This window comes from Pyricularia pennisetigena, chromosome 6 (assembly GCF_004337985.1).
Source record: "Pyricularia pennisetigena strain Br36 chromosome 6, whole genome shotgun sequence".
Classification (NCBI taxonomy): Eukaryota; Fungi; Ascomycota; class Sordariomycetes; order Magnaporthales; family Pyriculariaceae; genus Pyricularia; species Pyricularia pennisetigena.
In genome coordinates this window covers 5,456,313-5,479,351 of record NC_043744.1, presented here as the reverse complement: position 1 = coordinate 5,479,351, position 23,039 = coordinate 5,456,313, and the positions used below count along the sequence as shown (strand labels likewise).

General features: G+C 52.9%; 8 protein-coding genes across 8 annotated transcripts; 6 read left to right on the top strand and 2 right to left on the bottom strand.

Moving 5' to 3' along the window:
- Positions 1–660: 660 nt before the first annotated feature.
- PpBr36_05362 (uncharacterized protein) lies at positions 661–5,196 on the top strand (the record flags this gene model as incomplete). Its single annotated transcript, XM_029892518.1, has 6 exons — positions 661–1,370; positions 1,425–2,717; positions 2,775–3,310; positions 3,381–3,490; positions 3,564–3,673; positions 3,729–5,196. 6 exons carry the CDS (start codon positions 661–663, stop codon positions 5,194–5,196), a joined length of 4,227 nt encoding a protein of 1,408 aa, XP_029749171.1.
- An 815-nt stretch (positions 5,197–6,011) lies between these two features.
- On the top strand, positions 6,012–7,805 carry PpBr36_05361 (uncharacterized protein; the record flags this gene model as incomplete). Its single annotated transcript, XM_029892517.1, has 2 exons — positions 6,012–6,761; positions 6,870–7,805. 2 exons carry the CDS (start codon positions 6,012–6,014, stop codon positions 7,803–7,805), a joined length of 1,686 nt encoding a protein of 561 aa, XP_029749170.1.
- Positions 7,806–8,031: 226 nt separating this feature from the next.
- Positions 8,032–8,831, bottom strand: PpBr36_05360 (uncharacterized protein; the record flags this gene model as incomplete). Its single annotated transcript, XM_029892516.1, has 2 exons — positions 8,032–8,108; positions 8,231–8,831. 2 exons carry the CDS (start codon positions 8,829–8,831, stop codon positions 8,032–8,034), a joined length of 678 nt encoding a protein of 225 aa, XP_029749169.1.
- A 1,879-nt stretch (positions 8,832–10,710) lies between these two features.
- On the bottom strand, positions 10,711–10,998 carry PpBr36_05359 (uncharacterized protein; the record flags this gene model as incomplete). The annotated part of the gene is made up of 1 exon (XM_029892515.1): positions 10,711–10,998. The coding sequence occupies one exon, from the start codon at positions 10,996–10,998 to the stop codon at positions 10,711–10,713; it is 288 nt and encodes a 95-aa protein (XP_029750068.1).
- A 2,490-nt stretch (positions 10,999–13,488) lies between these two features.
- On the top strand, positions 13,489–13,787 carry PpBr36_05358 (uncharacterized protein; the record flags this gene model as incomplete). The annotated part of the gene is made up of 2 exons (XM_029892514.1): positions 13,489–13,668; positions 13,770–13,787. 2 exons carry the CDS (start codon positions 13,489–13,491, stop codon positions 13,785–13,787), a joined length of 198 nt encoding a protein of 65 aa, XP_029750069.1.
- Positions 13,788–14,830: 1,043 nt separating this feature from the next.
- PpBr36_05357 (uncharacterized protein) lies at positions 14,831–17,713 on the top strand (the record flags this gene model as incomplete). The annotated part of the gene is made up of 6 exons (XM_029892513.1): positions 14,831–14,879; positions 14,946–15,115; positions 15,212–15,705; positions 15,827–16,235; positions 16,319–17,444; positions 17,514–17,713. The coding sequence occupies 6 exons, from the start codon at positions 14,831–14,833 to the stop codon at positions 17,711–17,713; spliced, it is 2,448 nt and encodes an 815-aa protein (XP_029750062.1).
- Positions 17,714–18,284: 571 nt separating this feature from the next.
- PpBr36_05356 (uncharacterized protein) lies at positions 18,285–20,515 on the top strand (the record flags this gene model as incomplete). The annotated part of the gene is made up of 6 exons (XM_029892512.1): positions 18,285–18,302; positions 18,720–19,286; positions 19,376–19,543; positions 19,653–19,686; positions 19,774–20,175; positions 20,217–20,515. The coding sequence occupies 6 exons, from the start codon at positions 18,285–18,287 to the stop codon at positions 20,513–20,515; spliced, it is 1,488 nt and encodes a 495-aa protein (XP_029750063.1).
- A 766-nt stretch (positions 20,516–21,281) lies between these two features.
- On the top strand, positions 21,282–22,838 carry PpBr36_05355 (uncharacterized protein; the record flags this gene model as incomplete). Its single annotated transcript, XM_029892511.1, has 1 exon — positions 21,282–22,838. One exon carries the CDS (start codon positions 21,282–21,284, stop codon positions 22,836–22,838), a length of 1,557 nt encoding a protein of 518 aa, XP_029750060.1.
- Positions 22,839–23,039: the final 201 nt, after the last annotated feature.

Genomic DNA, 23,039 nt, shown 5'->3' with positions numbered 1-23,039 from the left:
TACTAATGGTGTGGACATCTATCCAACTTTTGAACAGTATGTCGGGACTTTCCGTTCATTGCTAACTCTAACATAAGAAGAGATGAATTAACAGCGATAACGTGATACAGACATCTCCAAGCGAAATGCCAGTCATGAACAAGTAAGTTAGGATCACGGTACTTGTCTCTCTGGTGTCTTGGGGCTCTTCAGGCACTCAGGGTCGGCCTTCAGTGGTGGAGGTGGGGCACAGCACCTAGCCCCGCTACAACTTCTTGGTCACAGGCGAGTTGCGTCATTGGATCTCGCGCGGCTGACGGGCGGCAGAGCCCTGAGGCCAACAGCGGATCGCAAATCGACAAGGATCTGATGATGCGCGAAAATGAACACGATACAGTCCCGACAGCTGAATCGATCATAGCTGTATTCGACATCTTATACCCTGTCAATTCTATATAGATCCCCAGCAATTCCCATAATTAGCGAACTTACAGTACAATACGCACGAGACACCAAGCGCAGGGAGGAGCGCGATTGCCGCGTATCTGAGCCCAGACCTAGTCGAGCGGCTAAGGTAGTCGAGGAATTGAGGAGGGCAACCGGCAGTTCCGTTCCAACTCCAACGTCAAAACCATAATATGCGCTGAACACCTCCAAGCTGCCCCGACGCAGTTGCCCGCCATGGAGCAGCATTTCCGTCGCGCGGCCACCGGCATGGACAACATGCTCAACAACGTCTTGAGCATGGAACCGCCGCCCAACACATGGGGTCCAACGCCCACCGCCGCACCCGTCTCTCAGACCTCGGCCGAAAAGACCAGCCAGCTCTTAATCCGCGACTATCCGTTCCGATCCATCGCTATCGTATCCAAATCACATGCTCTAGTCTTCCGGCATGGCGGCTCCAGCCCCGACCCTCTCTCGAACGGCTCCTTTTCCGCCCTTCCGAATTCACGCTCCCGGCCGGGCGAGGGCTCGAGCAACGCCGCCAAGTGCATGGTGGAGTTTGCCCCCAACACTAGGAAGCTTCTGGAGGATTACCGCCCGCTTACCTCGCGACCTATATACGGCACGCTTGGCTTGATATCCATGGGCCAAGATGTCTTCATTTGCGTCATCACGAGCGCCTCGAGGGTTGCGACCTTGCGCCCGGGAGAGACTATCGAGAGGATCAATGCCGTGGAGTTCTTCTGTCTGAATACGAACGAGTATGATGACGTTCTTTCCACAGACCCGTATTACGAAGATGATGGGTCGTCAGCCTATGGTCAGGGCTTGAGCAGAAGGGATCCTACTTTGGAGCACCCGTGTGCCGAAGTTCAAAAGTTGTTGAGCAACGGAAGCTTCTATTTCAGTACTGATTTTGATCTTACAAACCGGCTGCAGGACAGGTAAGAGATTCACCTGCAAGTGTTCATGTGAAGTTTTATCCTGACACTCAGCAGACCAGCAGACGCTTCTGCGTTCAACATTGACAACTTTGACGAAGAATTCTTGTGGAACTCTTTCATGATAGACCCGCTTGTGCAGTTCCGATCGCGTCTGATGGCGCATGAAAGAGAGGCCCTTGATGCTTCCTGGTTTTTGACGTCCGCCATCCGAGGGTTCTGTCAGACGATCACTTTGCCGCAGCCAATAGCGCCGTTGAGGGGTGGATCCAAGGCTGGCATGCCATCATATCTTACCCTTATATCCCGTCTCTCATGCCGCCGGGCTGGCACCCGGTTCAACTCCCGTGGTATTGATGACGATGGTAATGTGGCAAACTTTGTCGAGTCGGAAACGACATACTGGAGTCCGTCCGGGGTGGTTTTCTCGTACTGCCAGGTCCGAGGTTCAGTTCCTGTATTCTGGGAGCAGTCTGCCGGGCTGATACCTGGACAGCAGAAAATCACGCTCACGAGGTCGCCTGATGGGACACAACCGGCCTTTAACAAACACTTTGAAGACTTGGAGCAGACATACGGAGCAGTACACGTGGTCAACTTGCTGAGCGCGACCAAACCAGGAGAGCTTGAGCTTACTCAATCCTTTCGCTACGGCATCCAGCATTGTCCCCTGAGTCGCCGTGGTGAGAAGCACAGCCAGCAAGATCATGCGCTCTTGCGCGCCACCGAGTACGACTTCCATGCGGAGACGAAGGGGCCGCAAGGTTACGAAGCTGCAAAGCAAATCAGACACTACATTGAAGCCTCTGCAGATGGGTTTGCGTATTATCTTTCCGAAGTTACCAGGGATGGAGAGGAGGTTGGCAAGCCATCAGCACCACGCTATGTAGTACTTCTGCAGCAAGAGGGGGTCTTCAGGACAAACTGCCTTGACTGTCTCGACCGCACCAATCTTATTCAGACCCTGATCTCACAAATGGCAGTCGAAACCTTTCTGGGTCATAGGGGAGAGTTTGCTACGTCGGACTTTTGGATGCGGCACTCGAGCATGTGGGCAGACAATGGCGATGCATTGTCGAGAATCTACGCTGGCACGGGAGCGCTCAAGTCTTCATTCACACGCCACGGCAAGATGTCACTTGCCGGTACTTTCGCCGATGTCCGAAAATCGGCGACACGGCTATATATCAACAATTTCGCAGACAAAGGGCGACAGAACACAATCGACCTCCTCCTGGGCAGGATCTACGGCCAATCACCTGTGGTTCTGTATGACCCTATTAGTGACTATGTTGCAGTGGAACTTTCGAAACGAAGTGCTCAATTCTCCTCCACTGAGACCATATCTATGTGAGTACTCTTCAACTGGCCATCTTGGAATCGGCATGATCACTGATCTGGTTGTAGCTTGGTGGGGACGTTCAACCTCAATGGCCGGACAGAGGGAATCGACGAAGACCTGTCACCATGGCTTTGGCCTGCTGTCCTAGGAGATAGGCAGCCAGAAATTGTCGCCGTTGGATTCCAAGAAATTGTCGAGCTCAGCCCGCAACAAATCATGAACAGTGACCCCAGAAGGAAACAGCTCTGGGAAAACGCGGTCAAGCAAACACTCAACGAGAACTGCGAACGGCATGGCCAAGAAAAGTACGTCCTGCTCAGAAGTGGACAACTTGTCGGTGCAGCGCTTTGCATTTTCGTCAAGGCTTCAGCGCTGCGGAATATCAAGAACGTCGAGGGCAGTGTCAAGAAGACTGGCATGTCAGGCATGGCCGGCAACAAGGGTGCCGTTGCGATTAGGCTCGATTATGCCAGCACGCCGATATGCTTTGTCACGGCGCATCTGGCCGCTGGGTTTGCAAACTACGAGGAGAGGAATAAGGACTATGCTACCATTCACCAGGGTCTCCGATTTCAGAGAAATAGGGGCATCGATGATCACGGTAAGCTGCCGTGGCTGCTACACAAAGCATTTGTGGGCTTCGTGTCTTGAAACTGACGACTTTTCGACAGATACCGTAATCTGGCTTGGTGACTTCAATTACCGCATTGGGTTGAGCAGAGAGAAGACCATGGATCTTATCAAACGGCAAGACCTTGAGCGCCTCTATGAAAACGACCAGGTATGCTTAGACGCAGCGCTATTCGGATGATTTTTTTTTCTTTTCTTTGAGTATTTCGCTGATTCAAGAACAGCTGAACCTGCAAATGGTTGCTGGTCTCTCTTTCCAATACTACTCCGAGGCTCGAATCAACTTTATGCCTACTTACAAGTTTGATCTCGGAAGCGATGTCTACGACTCCTCGTAAGTACTGGAACAAGAATTATGGCAGGCTCGGGCTATCTGACAATCTGTGTAGTGAGAAAGCGAGGATACCCGCGTGGACGGACCGCATTTTGCGAAAAGGCAACAATATTCGCCAAACCTCGTACGATTCGGCTCCCCTCAGGTTCTCAGATCACAGACCCGTCTACGGAACTTTTGAATGCACAGTCAACATTGTTGACGAGGCGCTCAGGGAGCAGTTCTCCCGGGAGATTTACGAACGGAGAAAGGCAGACATGGGCGACGCCATCAGCATTCAGACGGCCGACACGGATGATGAGGACCTGAAAGGGTATGGATCGATTGAGCCTGGCTTGCCACCGGCTAGTACCGACCGGCAGAAGTGGTGGCTCGAGAATGGTCGAACAGCCAGGTCGACTGTGGTGCCACCGAGACCTACCGCGTCATCTCACGTCACAGTCTTGAATCCCAACAGGCCTCCGAATCCATTTGTGCCGACAGAAGAACCAGACTGGGTGACGGTGCCCAGATCAGACTCTCGACTGAGTAATTCGTACTCGAGCATCTCAACGAGTCCATACGAGCACGTGCTGCCGACACTGAAGCAGCAGCAGACAGTCAGGAAGCTGCCACCTCCATACGATCCATCTGCACTGTCATCGCAGTTCGCAAGAAAGCCTACAGGGCAGAGTGACCAGCATTCGGGTTCGAATCTGCGTAACGAGATGCCATCTTCTGCATTGTCCGCTCAATTCACAAGAAGACCGAGTACACAGAGCGAGCATGTGTCTAGCTCTTATAGAAACCAGACGCCGCCGCCGCCTCCGCCCCCCAGAAGGCAACCAGGCAACAGTGGATCTGGTCCTGGGCCGGAGAGGGCGTCAACCCTTCCAGCCAAGCTGCCAACCAAGGTTCTGCCTCCACCATCTGACGTGATCCCAAGGAAAGCTGTCAAGGCGCAACCACCACCTACATCGTCGGCATCGTCAACCACAAAGTCAAGTAATGCTCCGCCACCAGTGGCCAAGAAGCCGGCTCACCTGGCTGGTTTAAGCCCAGCCGGGAGCCCAACCATCGCTCAGAGCGACCATATGGCAGTAGCTCAGAGGCCAAAGTCGCCTGGACGAGCAAAGGACGGGCTGAAAGGTGTGGTTGGCAGACTCGGTGAGCGACAGCAAGCGATGCAGCAAGTGTCTCCCCTCCGGGGGAAGGATGGCGGACTCGCACGGAGGCCGATTGCAACCCCGCCCACAGCGAGCGAGCTGGGGATCGACAGGGCGGTAGATTCAGCAGCGCCGCCACCAAAACCCAGCAGGAAACCGACGATGTCACCAGAGGTGCGGCCAAAACCCAAACCCCCGGGGTTAAGGAGCGAGCAGACCGTGGTGCAAGATCAAACAAATCAGGCAAACCAACTACAGTCAAGGCCGGTGCCAGATCGGCCTTCAGCGATGAGCCAGACTCCTGGGGAAAATTTTAGCCTTATGGACAATGATACAGACGATCAACTAAGTGCTTTCAAGGTCCTCAGACCCAGCTGAATAGACTTTGCGTTTTCTTGGAGACGCACACGGATAGAAACGTCTGAAGGGATACTTGAGTTTTGTTGGGCAAAAGGCGTTGTGGAGTCTTGACTTGAAGCGAGCGGGCGAGCAGTCTATCTATGTTCAGTTTTTTTGATTGATGCCCACAAGAGGTGGATGACAAGACATGGTTTTGTAGTGCTGTTATTGATAGAATAATGGAAAAAGAGATCATTGGAAATATGGAGGGGATAATTTGCTGTTTCAATTGGGAGAAGCTCCAATCAATCCAGGAAGCTAAATCCCATTTGGGTTCTGGAACCGCATTACTTGATTACCATGCATGCTTACTATGTATGCCGGTAGTTGGATCTTCCATCCATAAGACCAAGTTGCACCTTTACTCAGGCTGAGGCTCAAGTTGAGCGACGTTGAAGCGAAGCTATGGGGTTATCTCAAAGGATCCTCTTCCCCGCATTCTGCACAAAGACCAAGTGGGCCGTTTGGGGGTTACGTTACTGTGTGGGGTAAACTCAGTGACGCTAGCAAGAACCGACAAGCCGAAAGAAAGCGGGCAGGAGCTTTCTGTTGACAGCAAGGGCGTGACCGAGCACCTGTAACACAAACAAAGTCAAAGTTCCCAAGCAAGCAAGAAATACTTTTTTTTTCGTTTCTAGTAGACGTCTGGTTTCTGACGGCTTTCTCACCTTTTGTCTCGTCAGGGCCTTGTTATTGGTCCCTTGCAAATCAGAAGCAATTCCTCCCCGTTACTTCTTGAATAGGGATATATTGATTACTTGGCAACTCATTCTCGCCCCACCAGCACAAGCAACATGCCGTTCAACTCGCCCTATGAACAAATCCCCATTCCAGAGACGGACATCTGGAACTTGTGCTTCTCGCGGCGCAGCAAGCCGTTCCTAGACAGCAAGATCATCTACACAGATGGGGCGACGGGCGACCGGCTCGACTGGGGTGCCCTCCGCAGCGCATCGGTCGAGTTCGGCAAGGGGCTCAAGGCGCTCTGGGGATGGCGGCGCGGCGAGGTCATGGCCTTTTTCACCCCCAACAGCATCGACACCCCGGTCATCACCATGGGCCTGCTGTGGGCGGGCGGCGTGGCCAGTCCCGCCAACCCGCTCTACACGGCCGACGAGCTGGCCTTTCAGCTGCGCGACTCGGGCGCCCGCGCGCTCGTCACGCAGCTCCAGCACCTTGACGTCGCGGTCAAGGCGGCGGCGGCGGCGGGCATCCCGGATGACAGGATCATCCTGGTCGGCAAGCACATGACGGAGGAGGAGGCGGCCGGCGGCAGCAGGTTCAAGCACTACAGCAGCATCAGAAGCACGTTTTACTGCAGCAAGTATGCCCAGACCCTCGTGGAGCCGAAGAAGGACTTGGCCTTCTTGGTGTACAGCAGCGGCACCACGGGGCTGCCCAAGGGGGTGTGTCTGAGCCACTATAACATCGTGGCCAACCTGTTGCAGGTGGGCCGGACTGAGGGTTATTACCTTCTGCCTGTGGGAGGGCTGGATGGGCAGGGCGATCGGATGTTGGGGGTCACGCCGTTCTTTCACATATATGTGAGTTTCTTTTTTTTTTTTTTTTTTTTTTTCTCTCTCTTCTCTCATTCTCTGTTGTTCTCTCGACTGTACATGAAAAAGTCACCATATACTAACATCGCCTCCCAGGGCCTTATATCATGCGTTCTGTCCTCAGCCTACTTTGGCTGGGAGCTGATTATCATGTCCCGCTTCGACATGGACCAGGTGTGCGCGCTGATCGAGAAACACCGCATCACGTACGCGTACGTCCCTCCGCCCATCGTGCTGGCATTTGCCAAGTCGCCCGTCTGCGACAGATACGACCTCTCATCGCTAAAGATGCTGCACTCGGGCGCCGCGCCTCTGACCCGCGAGCTGACCGAGGAGCTGTGGAACCGGCTCAAGCTCCCCGTCAAGCAGGGCTACGGCCTCTCGGAGATGTCGCCCGTCGTCTCGGTCCAGACGCCCGACGAGTGGGCAAAGTTTATGGGCAGCGTCGGCAAGCTTATGCCCAACATGACGGCCAAGCTGGTCGCGGCGGACGGCAGTGAGGTTCCGGACGGCGATGAGATGGCCGAGGGCGAGCTCTGGGTCAAAGGTCCGCAGATGTTCTTGGGATACCTGAACAAGCCGGACAAGACCAAGGAGACGATGAGTGAGGATGGGTACTTCAAGACGGGCGACGTCTTCCGGAAGGACAGGTTCGGGAACCTGTACTGCGTCGACCGGCTCAAGGAGCTCATCAAGTACAAGGGATTCCAGGTTGCGCCGGCGGAGTTGGAGGGATTGCTGCTGGGGCACCCTGAGGTCTCCGACGTCGGCGTCGTTGGCGTCCAGGACAAGGAGCTGGCGACCGAGGTGCCAAGGGCGTACGTTGTGCTTGGGGAGAAAAAGGCCGGAGGCGAGGCAAAGGCCAAGGAGATCGCGGACTGGATGGCGAGCAGGGTGGCGCCGCACAAGAAGCTGCGGGGAGGGGTGGTGCTGGTCGATGCGATTCCCAAGTCTCCCAGCGGTAAGATCCTGAGGCGGGAGCTGAGGGATATTGCCAAGAAGGAGGTGAGGGGCGGGAGTGCAAAGTTGTAGGTTGCTGGGCTGTAGACGGTTACAGAAGTGGTAGGACAAGCATCAGAATTGGATCAGATGCTAACCATGCATGGTACCAGGCCACAGCAGAGCCCTTGAAAGGAATTCATTCAAGCCTAAGTTTAAATATATACAGAAAAGATATAAACAAAAAAAAAGAGCCTATTCGGGACCACCAGATGATTGATTTACCACACCAGACACAAGCAAAAAGTCATTTCTCCACTCAGCAGGTGAAGACGGGACCGCCGGGAACGGTGTAGTTCTTGAGGCCGTTGTAGATGTTGGCGGTGTAGCCGGGGTCTGTGGTTGGGGGGAAAAGCACACGATTCCATGTCAGTACTGGTATTTCGAGATCATTGTCACAACATCGCCCTGGTGGCTTGCTGCACGAAGCAACCTAAACACGTCGTCATTTCACTCACCTGTAGCCTTGATGAAGCCTGGAATCTTGACGGTCGACGAGGGGGTCTTGCTGCCGCCGCCGGTGACGCGGACCTGGGCACACGACGAGTAGAACTGCGGCACGTCGCCGGGGTTGTGGATGGCCAAGCTCTGGATGCGGAGCAGGTACTCGCCGTCGGGAATGCAGCTGGGGATGGAGTGGGTGTAGGTGCTCCTCAGGGGCCAGGTGATCTGGCCGCCGGTGAAGACGGGGCCCCAGTCGAAGGTCTTGACCCAGTCACCGCTGCCGTCGTAGCTGGACACGGATCCGGGGGCCTTGGACATGTAGATGCTGACGGGCCCCTGGTGGTACACGGCCACGTCGGTCGTGAAGGTGAAGGAGTCGCCGGCCTTGACGTCGACGGTGGTGGTGGAGCCGCCGGTGCTGCCGCCGACGTTGCAGCGCAGGTCCGCGTCCGACAGGCTCGTCACGGGCGAGTTGTTGTTTGTGTTGCGGCGGATGTGCTCGTACACGCCAAAGCTGCGCCCGCCCACGGCGAGTTGCTGGAAGATGTAGTGGCCGCTGACGCTGTTGATGGCCAGCGCCAGAGTGCCGACGGTGATGCTCACGATGGACTTCATCTTTGAGTGGGAGGAAGCGTAGTTCCGAGTGTGCTTGGTGCGGTTGAGAAGAAGAAAAAAAACACAAAAAAACAAAAGGGAGAGTGGAGGTTGGGGGGGTTGAGAATGGTGGATGAGAGCTGATCTCGGGATAGGATGGGTGGCAGGCGAAAAGGCAGCTTTAAATATGCGACAAGGTATGTGTTAGTTGGCGGTGTTTCGATTTGGTTGCTTTATATATCATGAGGGATATTTCTCGCTTCAGAGGCGAGAGCGCCAATCATCTTTGCAGCCACCGCAAACCTTCGGGAGCCTTCCCGTAGCTCATGGCAGGATGATCGGGAAGATGATGAGGTGCCAAGTAAGAACGGAGAACCAACCGCCGCTGACATGGCCTTGTGCATGCATTAGGCCCCGAGATGCCGGTACTTGCCACTTTTTTTGTGTTTTCTTTTTTTTCACATGATTTATTTGCAAGCACTTGCTGGACTCATTTTTGATCAATTTGAAAAGAGATAAGAAGATTGCCATGATCATTTTGTCTGGAATCCCAACCTTCTCTCACTTTGTTTCATGGAGACATGAAGCCAATTTTCCAAGAACCAAAAGCATCAGCCATCAATACTGCGACAAAAGAATCAAGGATACCAAGATGATCGCCACCTTGGTTAGACCTGAGAAACGAGGTTGTGATAGGCGCAGACATGTTTGGTTTTTAATATAAACTACATGCATTCCCCACATCAATCGTGACCTGGCATGGCTCGACGGGCCGTTTGTTGAATCTAGTCGAAGCCCTGTCTGGTCCTGGCCATCTCGGATGGTGATGACCGTTTGTTTGGTCGAGAACACAATCCATCCGCATTGGGAAATGCACTGGACTAAGCCCCCCCATGACTTATAATCAACTATGAACCCCAATTAATGTTTTCCCCCCCACATCCCTCGGGAACCCAACTACCGCTTTTTGCTTGTTTTGTCAGTCATCAAGAATGTCCCTCCAATGAGAAGCCGCCGGTTAAGTTGTGTCGCCCAACCTTGCCAAGACGGGAACAGGGTCGCACCACGTCGCCGTTGGACCTGGTTCGGATCTACCACGGCCTTGTTTGCTATCGTCGAAAATTTGCGGGCCGTGGCTGTGAGGCTTTGCGGATGGGAGATATATGAGATGACGTAAATTTCTCTATGAATTATATATCTATTAGCTTGTGATAGCTCTGGGGTTGATAACAGAGAATGCCCGAAACAAGATGGCCCCGGGAGCGCACTACATCACATACCACCATAACCAGTGAGATATATGAGATCCCGTTCTTTGAGACTTTACAGCGCCGAGAGGTTTTCTCCCTTTGCTGCCAAATAATTGGCGGAAATGAGAAAATTGTTGTGGCGTGAAAGGAGAAGGATAATTCGGGTGGTTCGCCCGCTGGTGCGTCCAACTCCAAGGCGCTGAGACAACATTGTAACAAAACAAGCAGCCCGCCCTACATAGCCTTGTTGGATATTGGCTGCATTTGAAAGCTAATAAAATTATTTCCCATCGTCAGCATTCTTACGACGGACCATCAGGAGCACTATGAAAAAAGTCGAATGGGGAAATGTTTACTAGAGGTGATGGGAAGTTAGGAACCTATAGAACGAAAGGATGATTGATGACTGCTCGTAATGTACCACGAGCCCAGTTATGATGTAGACTTGCTGTATTTTTTTTTTCCTCTCTTTTTCTTGGCAGATAAGGTACCTGAGGCAGGCCTATCTATTTACAAAAGGCGGTGATAAAAAAGTATATCCTTCTCTTCCAATATCGAAATCTTCGAAAGTCATGAAAGTTTTCCTTCCTGTATGACTACAGTTTCTGTCACTGCGCATTGTTTTGTTGAGAAGGTTGCGGAGGATCTGACTACACGTTTGCGGGGTGCACCGTGTGTGCTACATGATGATCAAGCGCAGCTTGAGTTTTGAATTCCTTGCCGCATAATATATTCGGGCAATAATACCGCCTGCGCTCGAGTTTTGCGCCAGCGCCGGCAGCACTGTTATCGCCGGCCTTCAGGCCTACGTTGCTGGCGGGATCATTAGGGTTGACGGCCGGGGAGCCGACTGTCCGGGTTGGAACCAATTCGATGGGAGCGGCCGCACCTCCAACAGCCAAAAATGCTATAATCTGAAGGACCGTTGTGGCTCGCATTTTAAACGTGACGCAGAAGATGAGAAGAAAAAAAAAAGGGGGGGGAATAGTAAGAGAATTTATATGGGAAGGCGGGGGTGGAAATTGAGTAAAGGAATAGTTTTAAAGTGCAAAAGCTAAAGATGTATAAGGTAGGATTGAAAGGCTGCAATATTTGTAATTCTATGGTCGATAACTTTAAGCTAAGATGCATCAAATCAACAACCTTGTACGTCCTTTATATACACAAAATTGTATGTATTTATCTCTTGTTTTCCTACATTTTTGCGGCATTAATACTATCATATTACAGTGGATCGTCGTATGTAACGATTTGTAGTCAAAATAATGTATTAATTAATTATTGACATTGCGTTTTGTTAATGTCTCGTGCATAACCTCTGGTTATTAAACAAGACATATATCCACCTGTTGGTTTATTTTTATAGCTCGGTCTCTTTTCTCATAATCCATACGCAACAGGTTGGATATAAAATTTCACTCGATTAACAAGACAAACAAAACGACCCCGTTCCATCGGGCGTGCTCCGTTTGGCCCACTTCAAATTCCTCTGCTAAATCATAATAAAATCACGACTCTTTCCCCTCATTTTCAACAATGATTGCATGTACTTTACAGTTGTCTAGCCGCTAGTCCACCACATACATGAAGCTAAGCGCAATATCTAACGGGGTCCTCACTGACACAATACGCATATACTGCTTCATGCTGGTCGCAAGGACTACGCTACTAGTATAGTGTATATACGGACTTTGCGGAGGCCGTTGCATAATTGTGTGTTACGCTGACTAGTGACTTGCAACTCTTTGGTCGCATTTTCTCTTTCCATTTCTCTCTTTGCGTACCTAATAGCATGAGTCGAGAAATAGGCCGTAATTAATGATGCTTTTGCTAGTTTTGTGCACATACGTATTTCTTCTTTCCTTGGGGACCCATGAAAGAGAAACAAATAAAGGGCTACGTGATATCGCTATCATCATCGACTTTCACTATAAAAACCAACCTTGTGACCTTCAGAGCTCGTTCCTGTTCTCGTGCATCGAGCTTGTTTTTTATCCTTTCTCATATTTCAGCGGGAGCCTCGCCACAAAAATAAAAATCAAACAAGTCGTTCAACTCCTCGCCTTTTTAACCTTTGGGACAATGGCTTCCCCAGTGGCCTCGTCAAACAGCCATAGCTTGGGAATTCGGGCCGTTGAACTTAATGGTTCCGCAAATCCCCAGATTTCAAAGTTGGAAGCTCGCACTGGGGCCGGCGATGCAACCAGTTTTTCAAGACTAGAGCGTCGCGTTCGCATATCTTGCCCGGGATGCGGAAAGACTTTCACCGATCACGAGAAATTTCAAAAAACATATCAAGGAAGTAGTCCATCCCATGTCAGATACGGAGATGCATCCACTGGGTGGACTGGATCCAGAAGGCCCATCAAACTGACCAAGCAGTCGGAAAGGGCATCGTCTCCAAGGACATGACCCACAAGCCGACTTGGGGCGGCCCACGCAGCCATGCGTAGGCCGATTCACCATCCAATCCGGACTGAACAGCAAGACCCATTGGAAAGGACACCTCGTCCCACAGGAGCCGGAGTTAGAGGTCGCATACTTGAAAAATATCAAGAATATCATTCTCTCGATGGGCCAGCCGTAATATCGCAGATACAACGTCCATGACCGGGTATTGTGTGGTTAGAGAGTTTCGCACATCCATTCCATCCACATTAGATCCTTACTTTGAGAAAAATCTAAAATAATTTCGAGCAAAAATTCTTGGCGACGTTAACTGGTAGATATGAAGCTAGAAAACCTTCACAAAAACAGGGCTTACCGGACACCAGTAAAAGTTCTAAGGGGTCACCCCCTGAATCTTGGGTTAGGGTTAAGATGCTTTGAGTCGGCTAAGAATCCCACATTCTTTTCCGTAGACTGCCTTGAACACGACTACGAACATGATACCGAATTGATCAGTGTCAATTAAGGAGGCACGTGGCAAAATCTCGACTTCAATTTCCACCCGCGACCAATGGATCATCGGAGCCACCAGTTGGGGTAACGGAAGCGAAGCCTCCGTCTCGGATGACTGGCGAGAGAAACCGCACATTCGTGAAACAATGCGGCATTAGCGAACTGCATCATACAGCATCGCCAATATAGCAACATCCGCCTTTTTGGATTGCAGGTCAATATAATCTTAAGAGTGGCAATTGAGTGAGATGGGTCGAGATTTGGGTCATGAATATTTCGTGATGATTGTGGCTAAATGGGTGATGGTCGAACATGTAGAAAAAGTGAATAAGAAATAAGGAGCAGAGTGACTACCTGTTACTGGCCAGCAAAACAAAATTTCCTTGAGATTTCTTGACAGCAGACGAATTGCCTTCCCGATTTCATCAAGTCGCAACATTGTCCACATTGCTGTCGAATTTAGCCGTGGCCCCTGTTAGGAAAGAATGCTCTGCTGTCAGCGGTAGATTAACCCCACTTGCCCCAAAATGCTAAATGCTCCCCCGCCAAGACCGGGATCTGAATCCATGGAGATCTTTTGCAAGCTTCGGCACATCCGGGGTGCCATACCGTCTTGGGTCCCGTCACCCATTGAAAATACCAATCTGAATCTCAAACCTTTCTGGGGCACCGCCAACCTGGGCCTGCGTGACCTTGGCGGTGCACCTGTAGGTACCCGGAAGACAAGACTCGCTTCGTTGGTCTGAATCCCCCCCCTCCTTATTTTTTTTTTTTTTTTTTTTTTTTTTTTTTTTTCCCCTCGAAGCAGGTCCGCCTTTCCACTTGACCTCCAGCTTGAGATTTGGTCGCCAGAGTCAGACATGGCCAAGGCAAGACTGCTTTTCTGCCGAGCATGCTTCTTACCCGCCCTCGACAGGTCGGAACAGCCGGGATATAGAACCGAAAGCGACAATGGGAGCCGCAGAAAGAGCTAATTTATATCAAGCTATCGCCAACAGCAAGGCCAATTTCGCCCCGCTCTAAATTCCCCGTAGCCTTGTTTTTACCCACATATTCCTCCAGGAACCCTTTTCCCGTTCTCATCTTGGCTTACATAGTCTACCGGTATTGTGAGACAGAACACACCCTTGCCTCTGTCAGACTGGAAAAGAAACAGAGGCTCCGCCCTTTCGTCCCAGCAAGCAACCGCGAGAGGCCTGTCATCCCATTCATTACCTCGGTGGGCCCGGAGGGTTCACAAAACCCTGGCAAACGATTAGCTATAGCTCGATATTGCAGCCTAAATCTCTCGTCCCCGCCTGCCTCTATGCGATACCCCATGAGCTATTCCAGCAATTCCAGTGGCGACTTGCCTGGCTGTGCTAATCTTCTTCTCTGTCGTCTGGGATCTGCCTTTGTTCCACGCCCCGGATTTGCCGACAGAGCAGTCGTCTGACTGCCACAGAAGGGGATCGAAATCCCTCATTGGGAAGCTGCGGGAACCCTGGCCCCTTTTTTTTGTTCTGACTTAATCTTCCAGATTCTCGGAGTCTGTGTCCGAGGCGGAATGGCACATCGCGAGTTTATTTGGGGTGATTATAGAGTGCCTTACGACCCGCGGCCTCGGGACCCGGCTCATTTTCCTAAACATAGTTTGGACTTCCATAATATGAGCCTCTGGACTGCATATAGTGGCCATTGGTCGCCCGCCCTTGTCTTGATCTGATTCCACGCGGACTTTCTGTCTTTCCCCTTCCGTCCACGAACTGGATCTTATCTCGACTGTTCGCCGCTCGTTCTTTCCGACTGTTGATTTGAGGTAGATCTTTGGCCAAAATTTCATGGTAGCTGTTCTTCTGGTACTTTTGCGTGCCATTCACATAGCGCAACATGAAGATCAGAAGTGGCCGAATCGCCACCCTTGCGGTGGCTGCGCTATGTAAGTCCAGATACATGCTGCACACACTATCTCGCTGGCCAAACATGAGCTGACATGGGATGCAAGCTGCGCAACCATGCCTTGCCCAAGAACCCACAATGGTTAAGCACGAGTCCGGAATCACCTTTGGTACCTGGTCCGCTGCCGCTGGTGGCTCCCAAGCTCCCTTTGAGTTTGGCCTGGCTCTGCCCGAGAATGCCTTGACGACAGACTCAACCGAGTATATCGGTCTCCTTGTAAGCATATACCGCCCATTCTGAGACTTGATAGCTTCGTCATCCCCCCACAAGTAGCCACGCAACTAACATAAAGAATGAATTCAAACCAACTAGCGCTGCGGCAAAAGCAAGAAAGGAGAGGGCGGCTGGTGCGGACTTTCACATGGCGAGTCGGGGCAGATGATCGGCGCCCTGCTGCTCGTGGCCTGGCCGCACGGCGACCAGGTGCTGACCAGCTTCCGCTACGTCACGGGTTACGACTTTCCCGGCGTCTACAAGGGCAACGCCACGCTCACGCAGATTTCGTCAAAGATCACCGATGACTACTACGAGGTCACCTACCGCTGCCAGGGCTGCTTGGCCTGGGAACAGGATGGTGATGCCGGAAAGGCGTCGACCAGCCAGGGCCACTTGGTGCTGGGCCGCGCGTCTGGCTCCGACACGCCAACCAACCCAAGCTGCCCGGACAAGATCGTCCACGGGTTCCACGACACCGGGTTTGGCCAGTACGGCGCAGTGTTGAAGGGTTTGGCGAGGAGCGAGTACAGCCAGTGGGCTGGGCTGGCGACTAAGACTGTTTCGGGCAACTGCGATGCTAGCTCTCCAACGTGAGTACACATTGTGTTCTACTTTTCTTCTACTTCAACTGTGTTACACCTGATCTGCTGTCTACGCTTTTCCCTTCTCATACGCCGCAAAGGTCACTGACACCATGTATGAAAATCGCAGAACCACAGCAGCCACCATGACTTCAGCTCCAGCAACAACCACAGGGGCAACAGCTCCGGCCACGACTACCACCTCGGCACCTGCCGCTAGCTTTACTCCCGCACCAGCCGAGAAGTTTGACTATATTGTGGTCGGAGCCGGTGCGGGCGGAATCACGGTTGCCGACAAGCTGAGCGAGAAGGGTCACAGCGTTTTGCTGATTGAGAAGGGACCACCATCGACAGGCTACTGGGGTGGTACCATGCGCCCTGACTGGCTCAACAAAACCAACCTGACCAGATTCGATGTTCCCGGTCTCTGCAACCAAATCTGGGCCGACTCTGCTGGTGTTGCATGCACGGACATGGACCAGATGGCTGGTTGTGTGCTGGGAGGTGGCGTTGCCGTGAATGCCGGCTTGTGGTGGAAGGTAAGGCCAATATAATCTTCGACTTCTCTGCCACTTTTTGCAGTCATTAGTCAATAGACAAGCTGACAGCAAGGCCTGAATAGCCTCACCCTCTCGATTGGGACGAGAACTTCCCCACTGGCTGGAAATCCAGCGACACTCGCCAGGCCACAGACCGTGTCTTCTCCCGTATTCCAGGGACCACAAGACCCTCACAAGACGGCAGGATTTACTATGATCAAGGCTTCAATGTCCTGTCCTCGGGTCTCAGCTCAGCGGGGTGGTCGCGAATCGACGAACCCAACTCGTCGCCTGAGCGCAAGAACCGGACATTTGGCCACTCGACCTTTATGTTCTCCGGCGGCGAACGCGGTGGCCCCCTGGCAACCTACCTCAAGACTGCTGCCGAACGCCGCAATTTCCGCCTTATCACCGACACAAGTGTCAAGAGGCTGGTACGCTCCGGTGGACGCATTACGGGTGTCGAAATCGAGGGTAACCCCGCAACTGGTCACGGCTATGCGGGAGTCGTCAACGTAACAGCAAGCACGGGTCGTGTTATCCTGTCAGCTGGCGTCTTTGGTACCGCAAAGGTACTCTTCCGCAGCGGCATCGGTCCAGCCGACTCCCTGGCCACAGTCAAGGCGTCTGCGTCTGACGGCGCATCCATGATCGGCGAGTCGGAATGGATCAACCTCCCCGTGGGCTACAACCTTGTTGACCACGCCAACACCGACACCATTGTAGACCACCCAGATGTCGTTTTCTACGACTTTTACGCGGCGTGGGACCACCCGGTCCTGTCCGACGAACAGAAATACCTAAGCAGCCGCACGGGTATCCTGGCGCAGGCGGCGCCCAACATTGGCCCGCTGTTCTGGGAAGAGATCAAGGGCGCCGATGGCATCGTCAGGCAGTTCCAGTGGACCGCCCGCGTTGAGGGCACGACAAACACGTCCATGACCATGAGCATGTATCTCGGCCGCGGTCTGACCAGCAGAGGGCGCATGTCCATCACCAGCAGGCTGGACACGCGTGTCGTGACGCCGCCGTACCTGCGCGACGAGAATGACCGCCTGGCCGTGATCCAGTCGCTCGAAAATGTCCGCTCCTCCCTCCGCGGCGTGCAGAACCTGACCTGGCACGTCCCGAACTCGAACCAAACCAGTGAGGCGTATGTCAACTCGCTGTTGACGACGCCTGCCCAGCGGAGGGCGAACCACTGGATGGGTAAGCAGAGTCTAGCCACCCCTCAAAGACGTCCGAAGCCATGCTAACAAGCTTTTTGCACTCCAACAGGTACCACCAAGCTCGGCACCGACGACGGTCGCAAGGGCGGTACGGCCGTCATCGACACCAACACCAAGGTCTACGGTACCGATAACCTCTTTGTCGTCGACGCCTCCATCTTCCCGGGAATGGTGACCAGCAACCCGTCTGCCATGATCGTGATCGCCGCTGAGCACGCTGCCACCAAGATTATGGCGCTGAGCCAGTAGCCCGGGATGGCTGGCGGCTGAACCCACACTTTGTCGACCGGTTTGGAAAGGGAGACATTGTCGAGCATGCTTTAAACTTCTTGGAAGATTGTATATCAAGTTGGGGGAAATCACATTGGCTACATTCCCCCCAAAAAAAGCATACAAAAGCTCGAAAGGGGCGTCCTTTGTAAATACATAAGATATGACAAAAAAAAGCAGAATTATTATGAATTATGTCATTTAGTGCCGTTGTTGTCCAGATTTTTTATACTTCATGCTTAAAAATGGTATGTGTCGGCGACAGCAATGGCCATCGCATCCGGCGAGTCGATAGCTTTTGTTTGTGCCCCTGCATTAGGTATGTAGGTTTTACCTTCCCCTGCGGCACCTTCGTTCTGTACGTACATGCTGGCGAATTTGACCCTGTCAACTTGTGTAGCAAGTGCCATGAAAAAGGTTGTGCCCAATTTTCTTTGCTAATGGCAATGGTTTCGATGATGACGCAACTTTGACCGTAGGCAGGATGGGAGTAGGGGGACAACAAATGCATATCAGGCCTGAGGCCCATCAGCCAAAAGAAAGTCATGAGATGCTCTCTAGACTAGAGGTAAGTGACACCTCATCTATTTATTTATGATTTAAGACCGTTAGACCTTTGGGTTACTCTAGCTTTGCAAAGCATGTTTCTTTTCTGGTGCTAGGCTAAAGATCACAAGTTAATTAATAAAAACCCCCAAGCATCACACTTTACGGAATCTTGATACTCACCAGTCAAAACAGCATGTATTTTCATTCTTTCTCCTTTCTTCTTTTTGCAGGCCTGATTCCCACAATCCTCGCATCGCCAGTCATACCAGCCGAAGATGACGTGAGTTGAGATGCTCCAATTCCCTGTTTCACACAGCAGTACATACACAACTCACTACCCATGGATTATCTACAGTGACGTCTTTAGCCAATCGTCCTTTTTAATCTATCTAGGTACTCAAGCTAACAGCCAGCACCCGCTTCCTTTCGTCTATAGGTCTTCCCACCTCCCGGGTTCGTCTTGACAGAGCCCCGATTCGAAGTCGAGATCCGACCCGGCGAGCACATCAAGCTCAACGGTACGGCACAAAAAGTCTGGACCGAGATGCTGCGGCTCAACCCAAACTACGAGACCGATTTTTATGCGCGGCAGTTGGCGGATCGACGCGCCGGCTTGGAGGCCACGAACGTCGCCTCCATCACCAGCCCCGCCGTCGTCGAAACTCCCCGCTCAAACGCGACCACCATGCTCGACAAGCGGCAAAAGGAAGACAAGCACGACTACAGCAGGAGCGGGTGCCACGGGTGTCCCAAGCCGCCGGACTGGATGCTGTGCATGCACAGGGGCTACGAGTACGGCTACGATTGGCCCGAGCAGAACAAGCCGGCCGAGGGCGACGGCGACTGGTCCGAGTGCCTCTGCCACCGGTACCAGGCCGACATACCCTACACGAGGCGCAACATCGACTACCTCATGAAGGTGCCCGGTCCCGCCACCATCCTGCCCGGCGAGTGTCAGAGGGTTGCGTGTCTGCACAACAGTGGGATTTCTTGGTGCAACTTGGTAGGCTTTTTGTTTCCTCCAAGGAGAGAAGTAACAAATAGAGAAACATGGAAGCAAGGATGGCTGACAACAAACCCGGGAAATGATAGGGCAACTCGAGCTGGACCACACCCACCGGCTTCTCCTGGATTGCCCACGCGGCGAATGCTCTCCTGCACAACTGCGATTCGCTCTGGGACTATGGAGAGTGGTGGTCCATCGGAGGAACGCGCCACCACCCCGGCGTACAGGTGGATGTCATTGTCAAGAATGTTGGAGTAGGGTATCACTGCTAGTCCAGACGCAACATTGGCGGTAAACGTGTGTATTTTTGATTGTTGAATAAGAAGCTCTACTCTTTTATACATGTTATCTCGCGTAAAACAGCCGATTGTTTTCCGTCTTGCCATGTCGCTGGGAAGTGCGTAAAAAATATGTTTTTTCCTTTTCCACGCTCATTCGTATTGAGGTAGGTAGGTCATTATCTTGCACTACACAATTGGGCCAGATTTGTGCATCGCAAATTGTTCCACCAGCATCCACAAGGATAAGTGCGCCATAGCCGTACGATCTCACGGGGCTCTTTATTATCTCGAATGCGTGCCTTCAGAGCTGGAAACGGCGCCAATGCTTCTCGCAGACTATTATGGTTTGCTCAGGAGATTGAAGGATGACGATAACGAAGACGAGGATCACTTCGAGTCGCAGCAATTGGCGATTGAAAAATCGACAGAACCCTTGGAAGAAACCCTCTCGGCTCTGGCCCTGAACCCTCCAAGCGCAACCCACCGTTTACACTGCATCATTGGTTTAACGCCGAGTGGGTTCGTGCTGATTGCGACTGTTGGCGAGGTCAACAAGATGGAACCAAGGAGGGAATACAAATCCCCCCCCTCTGGCAACAGGGGATGTAGTGTGCCATTTTGAAAAGATTTTCAAGCGCGGGAACAGGCCGGCTATCCGTGAACTCTGTGCCTACCGGAGAAACAGCAGAGGCGTTGAAAAGCGGTAAAAATCCTCACCAGAAATGCGCATTTGTCGTCCTGCACGGCCTTGTAACCGATGGGGACATGCCTAACGACCAGCGCATTGTCGGTCTGCTCTTTGAGTATATCGAGCCCAAGGCAAGTCCTTATTCCAGCCGTTTAAAGATGTGCGGCTTGTTCAGCCCAACCGAACAAATTCGCCAACGCCGGTTCAAGGAACTGGCGGCTATAGTTAACAGCCTTCACAAGCCGGGATACTATTGAGAATGCGAAGCCGGATGACATCTTGATTAACAAGGGGCGAGAATTTGTGTGTGATTGATTTCGACGGGGGCTTTACTTCCCCTTGGATTCGTTTCCAGAATTGTGAAAACGAGGGAAGGCGACGTTGAGGGATTGACGAAGATACGGGATTTGGCTTTATAAAATTGGGCAAGTTATTCCTAGCCTCTTTTAATTTCACGGCCTGTCCACGATCGGTTGATATTGGCTGGGATTAGCTTTATTTCATTCTTTGGTAAAAAAAAACTCGCTAAAAATGAGACGGGGAATCCTCGGTATTATATGTAATGCTAATTCTTTTAATTGCCATTGCTGCTGTTTGCGCTATTCCCGGGACAAAGAAAAATACAATCCCTCGTCAAACTGCTACCTTATGCGTAGCAGATAATGCACCCAATCATATATCCAAGATTTGGATCCTGCCTGCCTTTTCCAGCCACTATGGAGTATGTAAGGTACGTAGTCGGAAATTCCTAGCCCAAGTACACAAGTGGGGTATGGTTACTTACGTTGCAAATCACTCGAAGGTAAGTGGTTCGTTCGTGCCAATCCATAAAAGAATCCGGGGTAACGCACAGACTTCAAAAGCGGATCCAACCTTCCTCCATCCATCAATCCAAGACGACTTGCGCGAGAGCTTCTGCGGCCACTAAACTACCCTGGAGAAACCCAAATTCTTCCTTCGTCATTGCACCAAACCCGTCTCTACATCCAATTAGAGTTTACACCCAGAGACTACACAGGCATAATGGCGGAACCATTAGAAAATGTCCTCCCTCCCCCACCACCACCCATGTCGGCCTCCCCGCCCCGCATTCTGATAATCGGCGCCGGGTCCCGCGGCCAGACATACGCATCGTCGGTCAAGACGTCCAGCAACGGCATCGTCGTCGCCGTCGCCGAGCCAGACCCCTATCGCCGCTCCGTCATCGGCACTCAGTTCATCGCCGGCTGGACCGACGCAGAACCACACGGCTTTAGCGATTGGAAGGCCTTTGTAGCGTACGAAAAGGCCCGCCGGGAGAGGTGCGACAGCAGTGGCGGTGACGGCGAGCCCGCCGGCGTGGACGCCGTCTTCGTCTGCGTCCAGGACCACCTCCACCGCGAGGTCGTCATGGGCCTGGCTGAGCTGGGCGGGCTGCACGTCATGTGCGAGAAGCCGCTTGCCACGCGCCTCGGCGACTGTGTCGACATGTACCGGGCGCTGCGGGGGGCGGGCAACGTCTTCTCGATCGGGCACGTGCTGCGGTACAGCCCGCACAACATGGAGCTGCGCAGGCTGCTGCTGGAGGAGAGGTGCGTGGGCGACGTGCTCAACGTGGTGCACACGGAGCCCGTCGGCTGGTGGCACTTTTCCCACTCGTACGTCCGCGGCAACTGGCGCCGCGAGGACACGTCGGCCCCGAGCCTGCTGACCAAGAGCTGCCACGACATCGACGTGCTGCTGTGGCTCCTCTGCGCCGGGGAAGAGCCCCACCTCCCGTCTACCGTGTCCAGCTCCGGCGGCCTGCACCTCTTCAGAAGGAGCAGGAAGCCAAAGGCGGCCGGGGCGGCGACGAATTGTCTATCCTGCCCCATCGAGAAGGACTGCAAATTCTCGGCCAAGCGCATCTACGCCGACGGCACCGACAGCTTTGGGCTGCGCAGCCTGGACTCGAGCAACACCAACTGGCCGGTCGACGTCGTGGTGCCGGACATTGAGAGCTACGCGGACAAGGAGCAGGCCCGGGAGGCGCTGCTGTCCAAGCTAGGCGAGGACTACGACGCGGCCGCGACGCCCGACGACGAGGTCAAGGCGCGCAACTGGTTCGGGCGCTGCGTCTGGGAGAGCGACAACGACGTGTGCGACAACCAGGTCGTGACGCTGACGTGGGACGAGGATCCGCGCCGCGGCTTGGGCGCCAAGCAGGCGACCTTCCACATGGTGTCGCAGACGACCAAGATCTGCCAGCGCCACACGCTCATCTACGGCGAGCACGGCGAGGTGCACGCCGACTCGCAGACCATCTCGGTGTCGGACTTTCGCACCGGCCAGACCACCGTCCACAAGCCCAGGCTCGAGAGCGTCGGCCACGGCGGCGGCGACAACGGCCTCACCAGGCAGTTCGTGCTGGCCGTGGACAAGGTCAAGAACCACGGCTGGACCGCCGAGAGGGCGCAGAGCGAGATTGTGGGGTGCAGCCTCGAGGATGTGCTGAGGAGTCACGCCATGGTGTTTTGTGCAGAGGATGCGAGGAAGGGGAGGAAGGTGCTTGATTGGGGGGAGTGGTGGAGGGGCAAGGTTGAAGAGAGATTGTCGGCTTGAGGGATGTGTCACTACTGCATGTTTGTCAGGGTTACACCTAGACGTTTGCCGTGCTCTCTTCTGTGAGGCAGAACAATTAATGAGATTTATGACCCAATTAACCTTTGATACAACTTCCGAGCAACCCATCTCCTGCTCAAACATCATATCCAATGACACGTCTAGAAATCCATGTACGCCATTCTAGCATCATCTTAACCC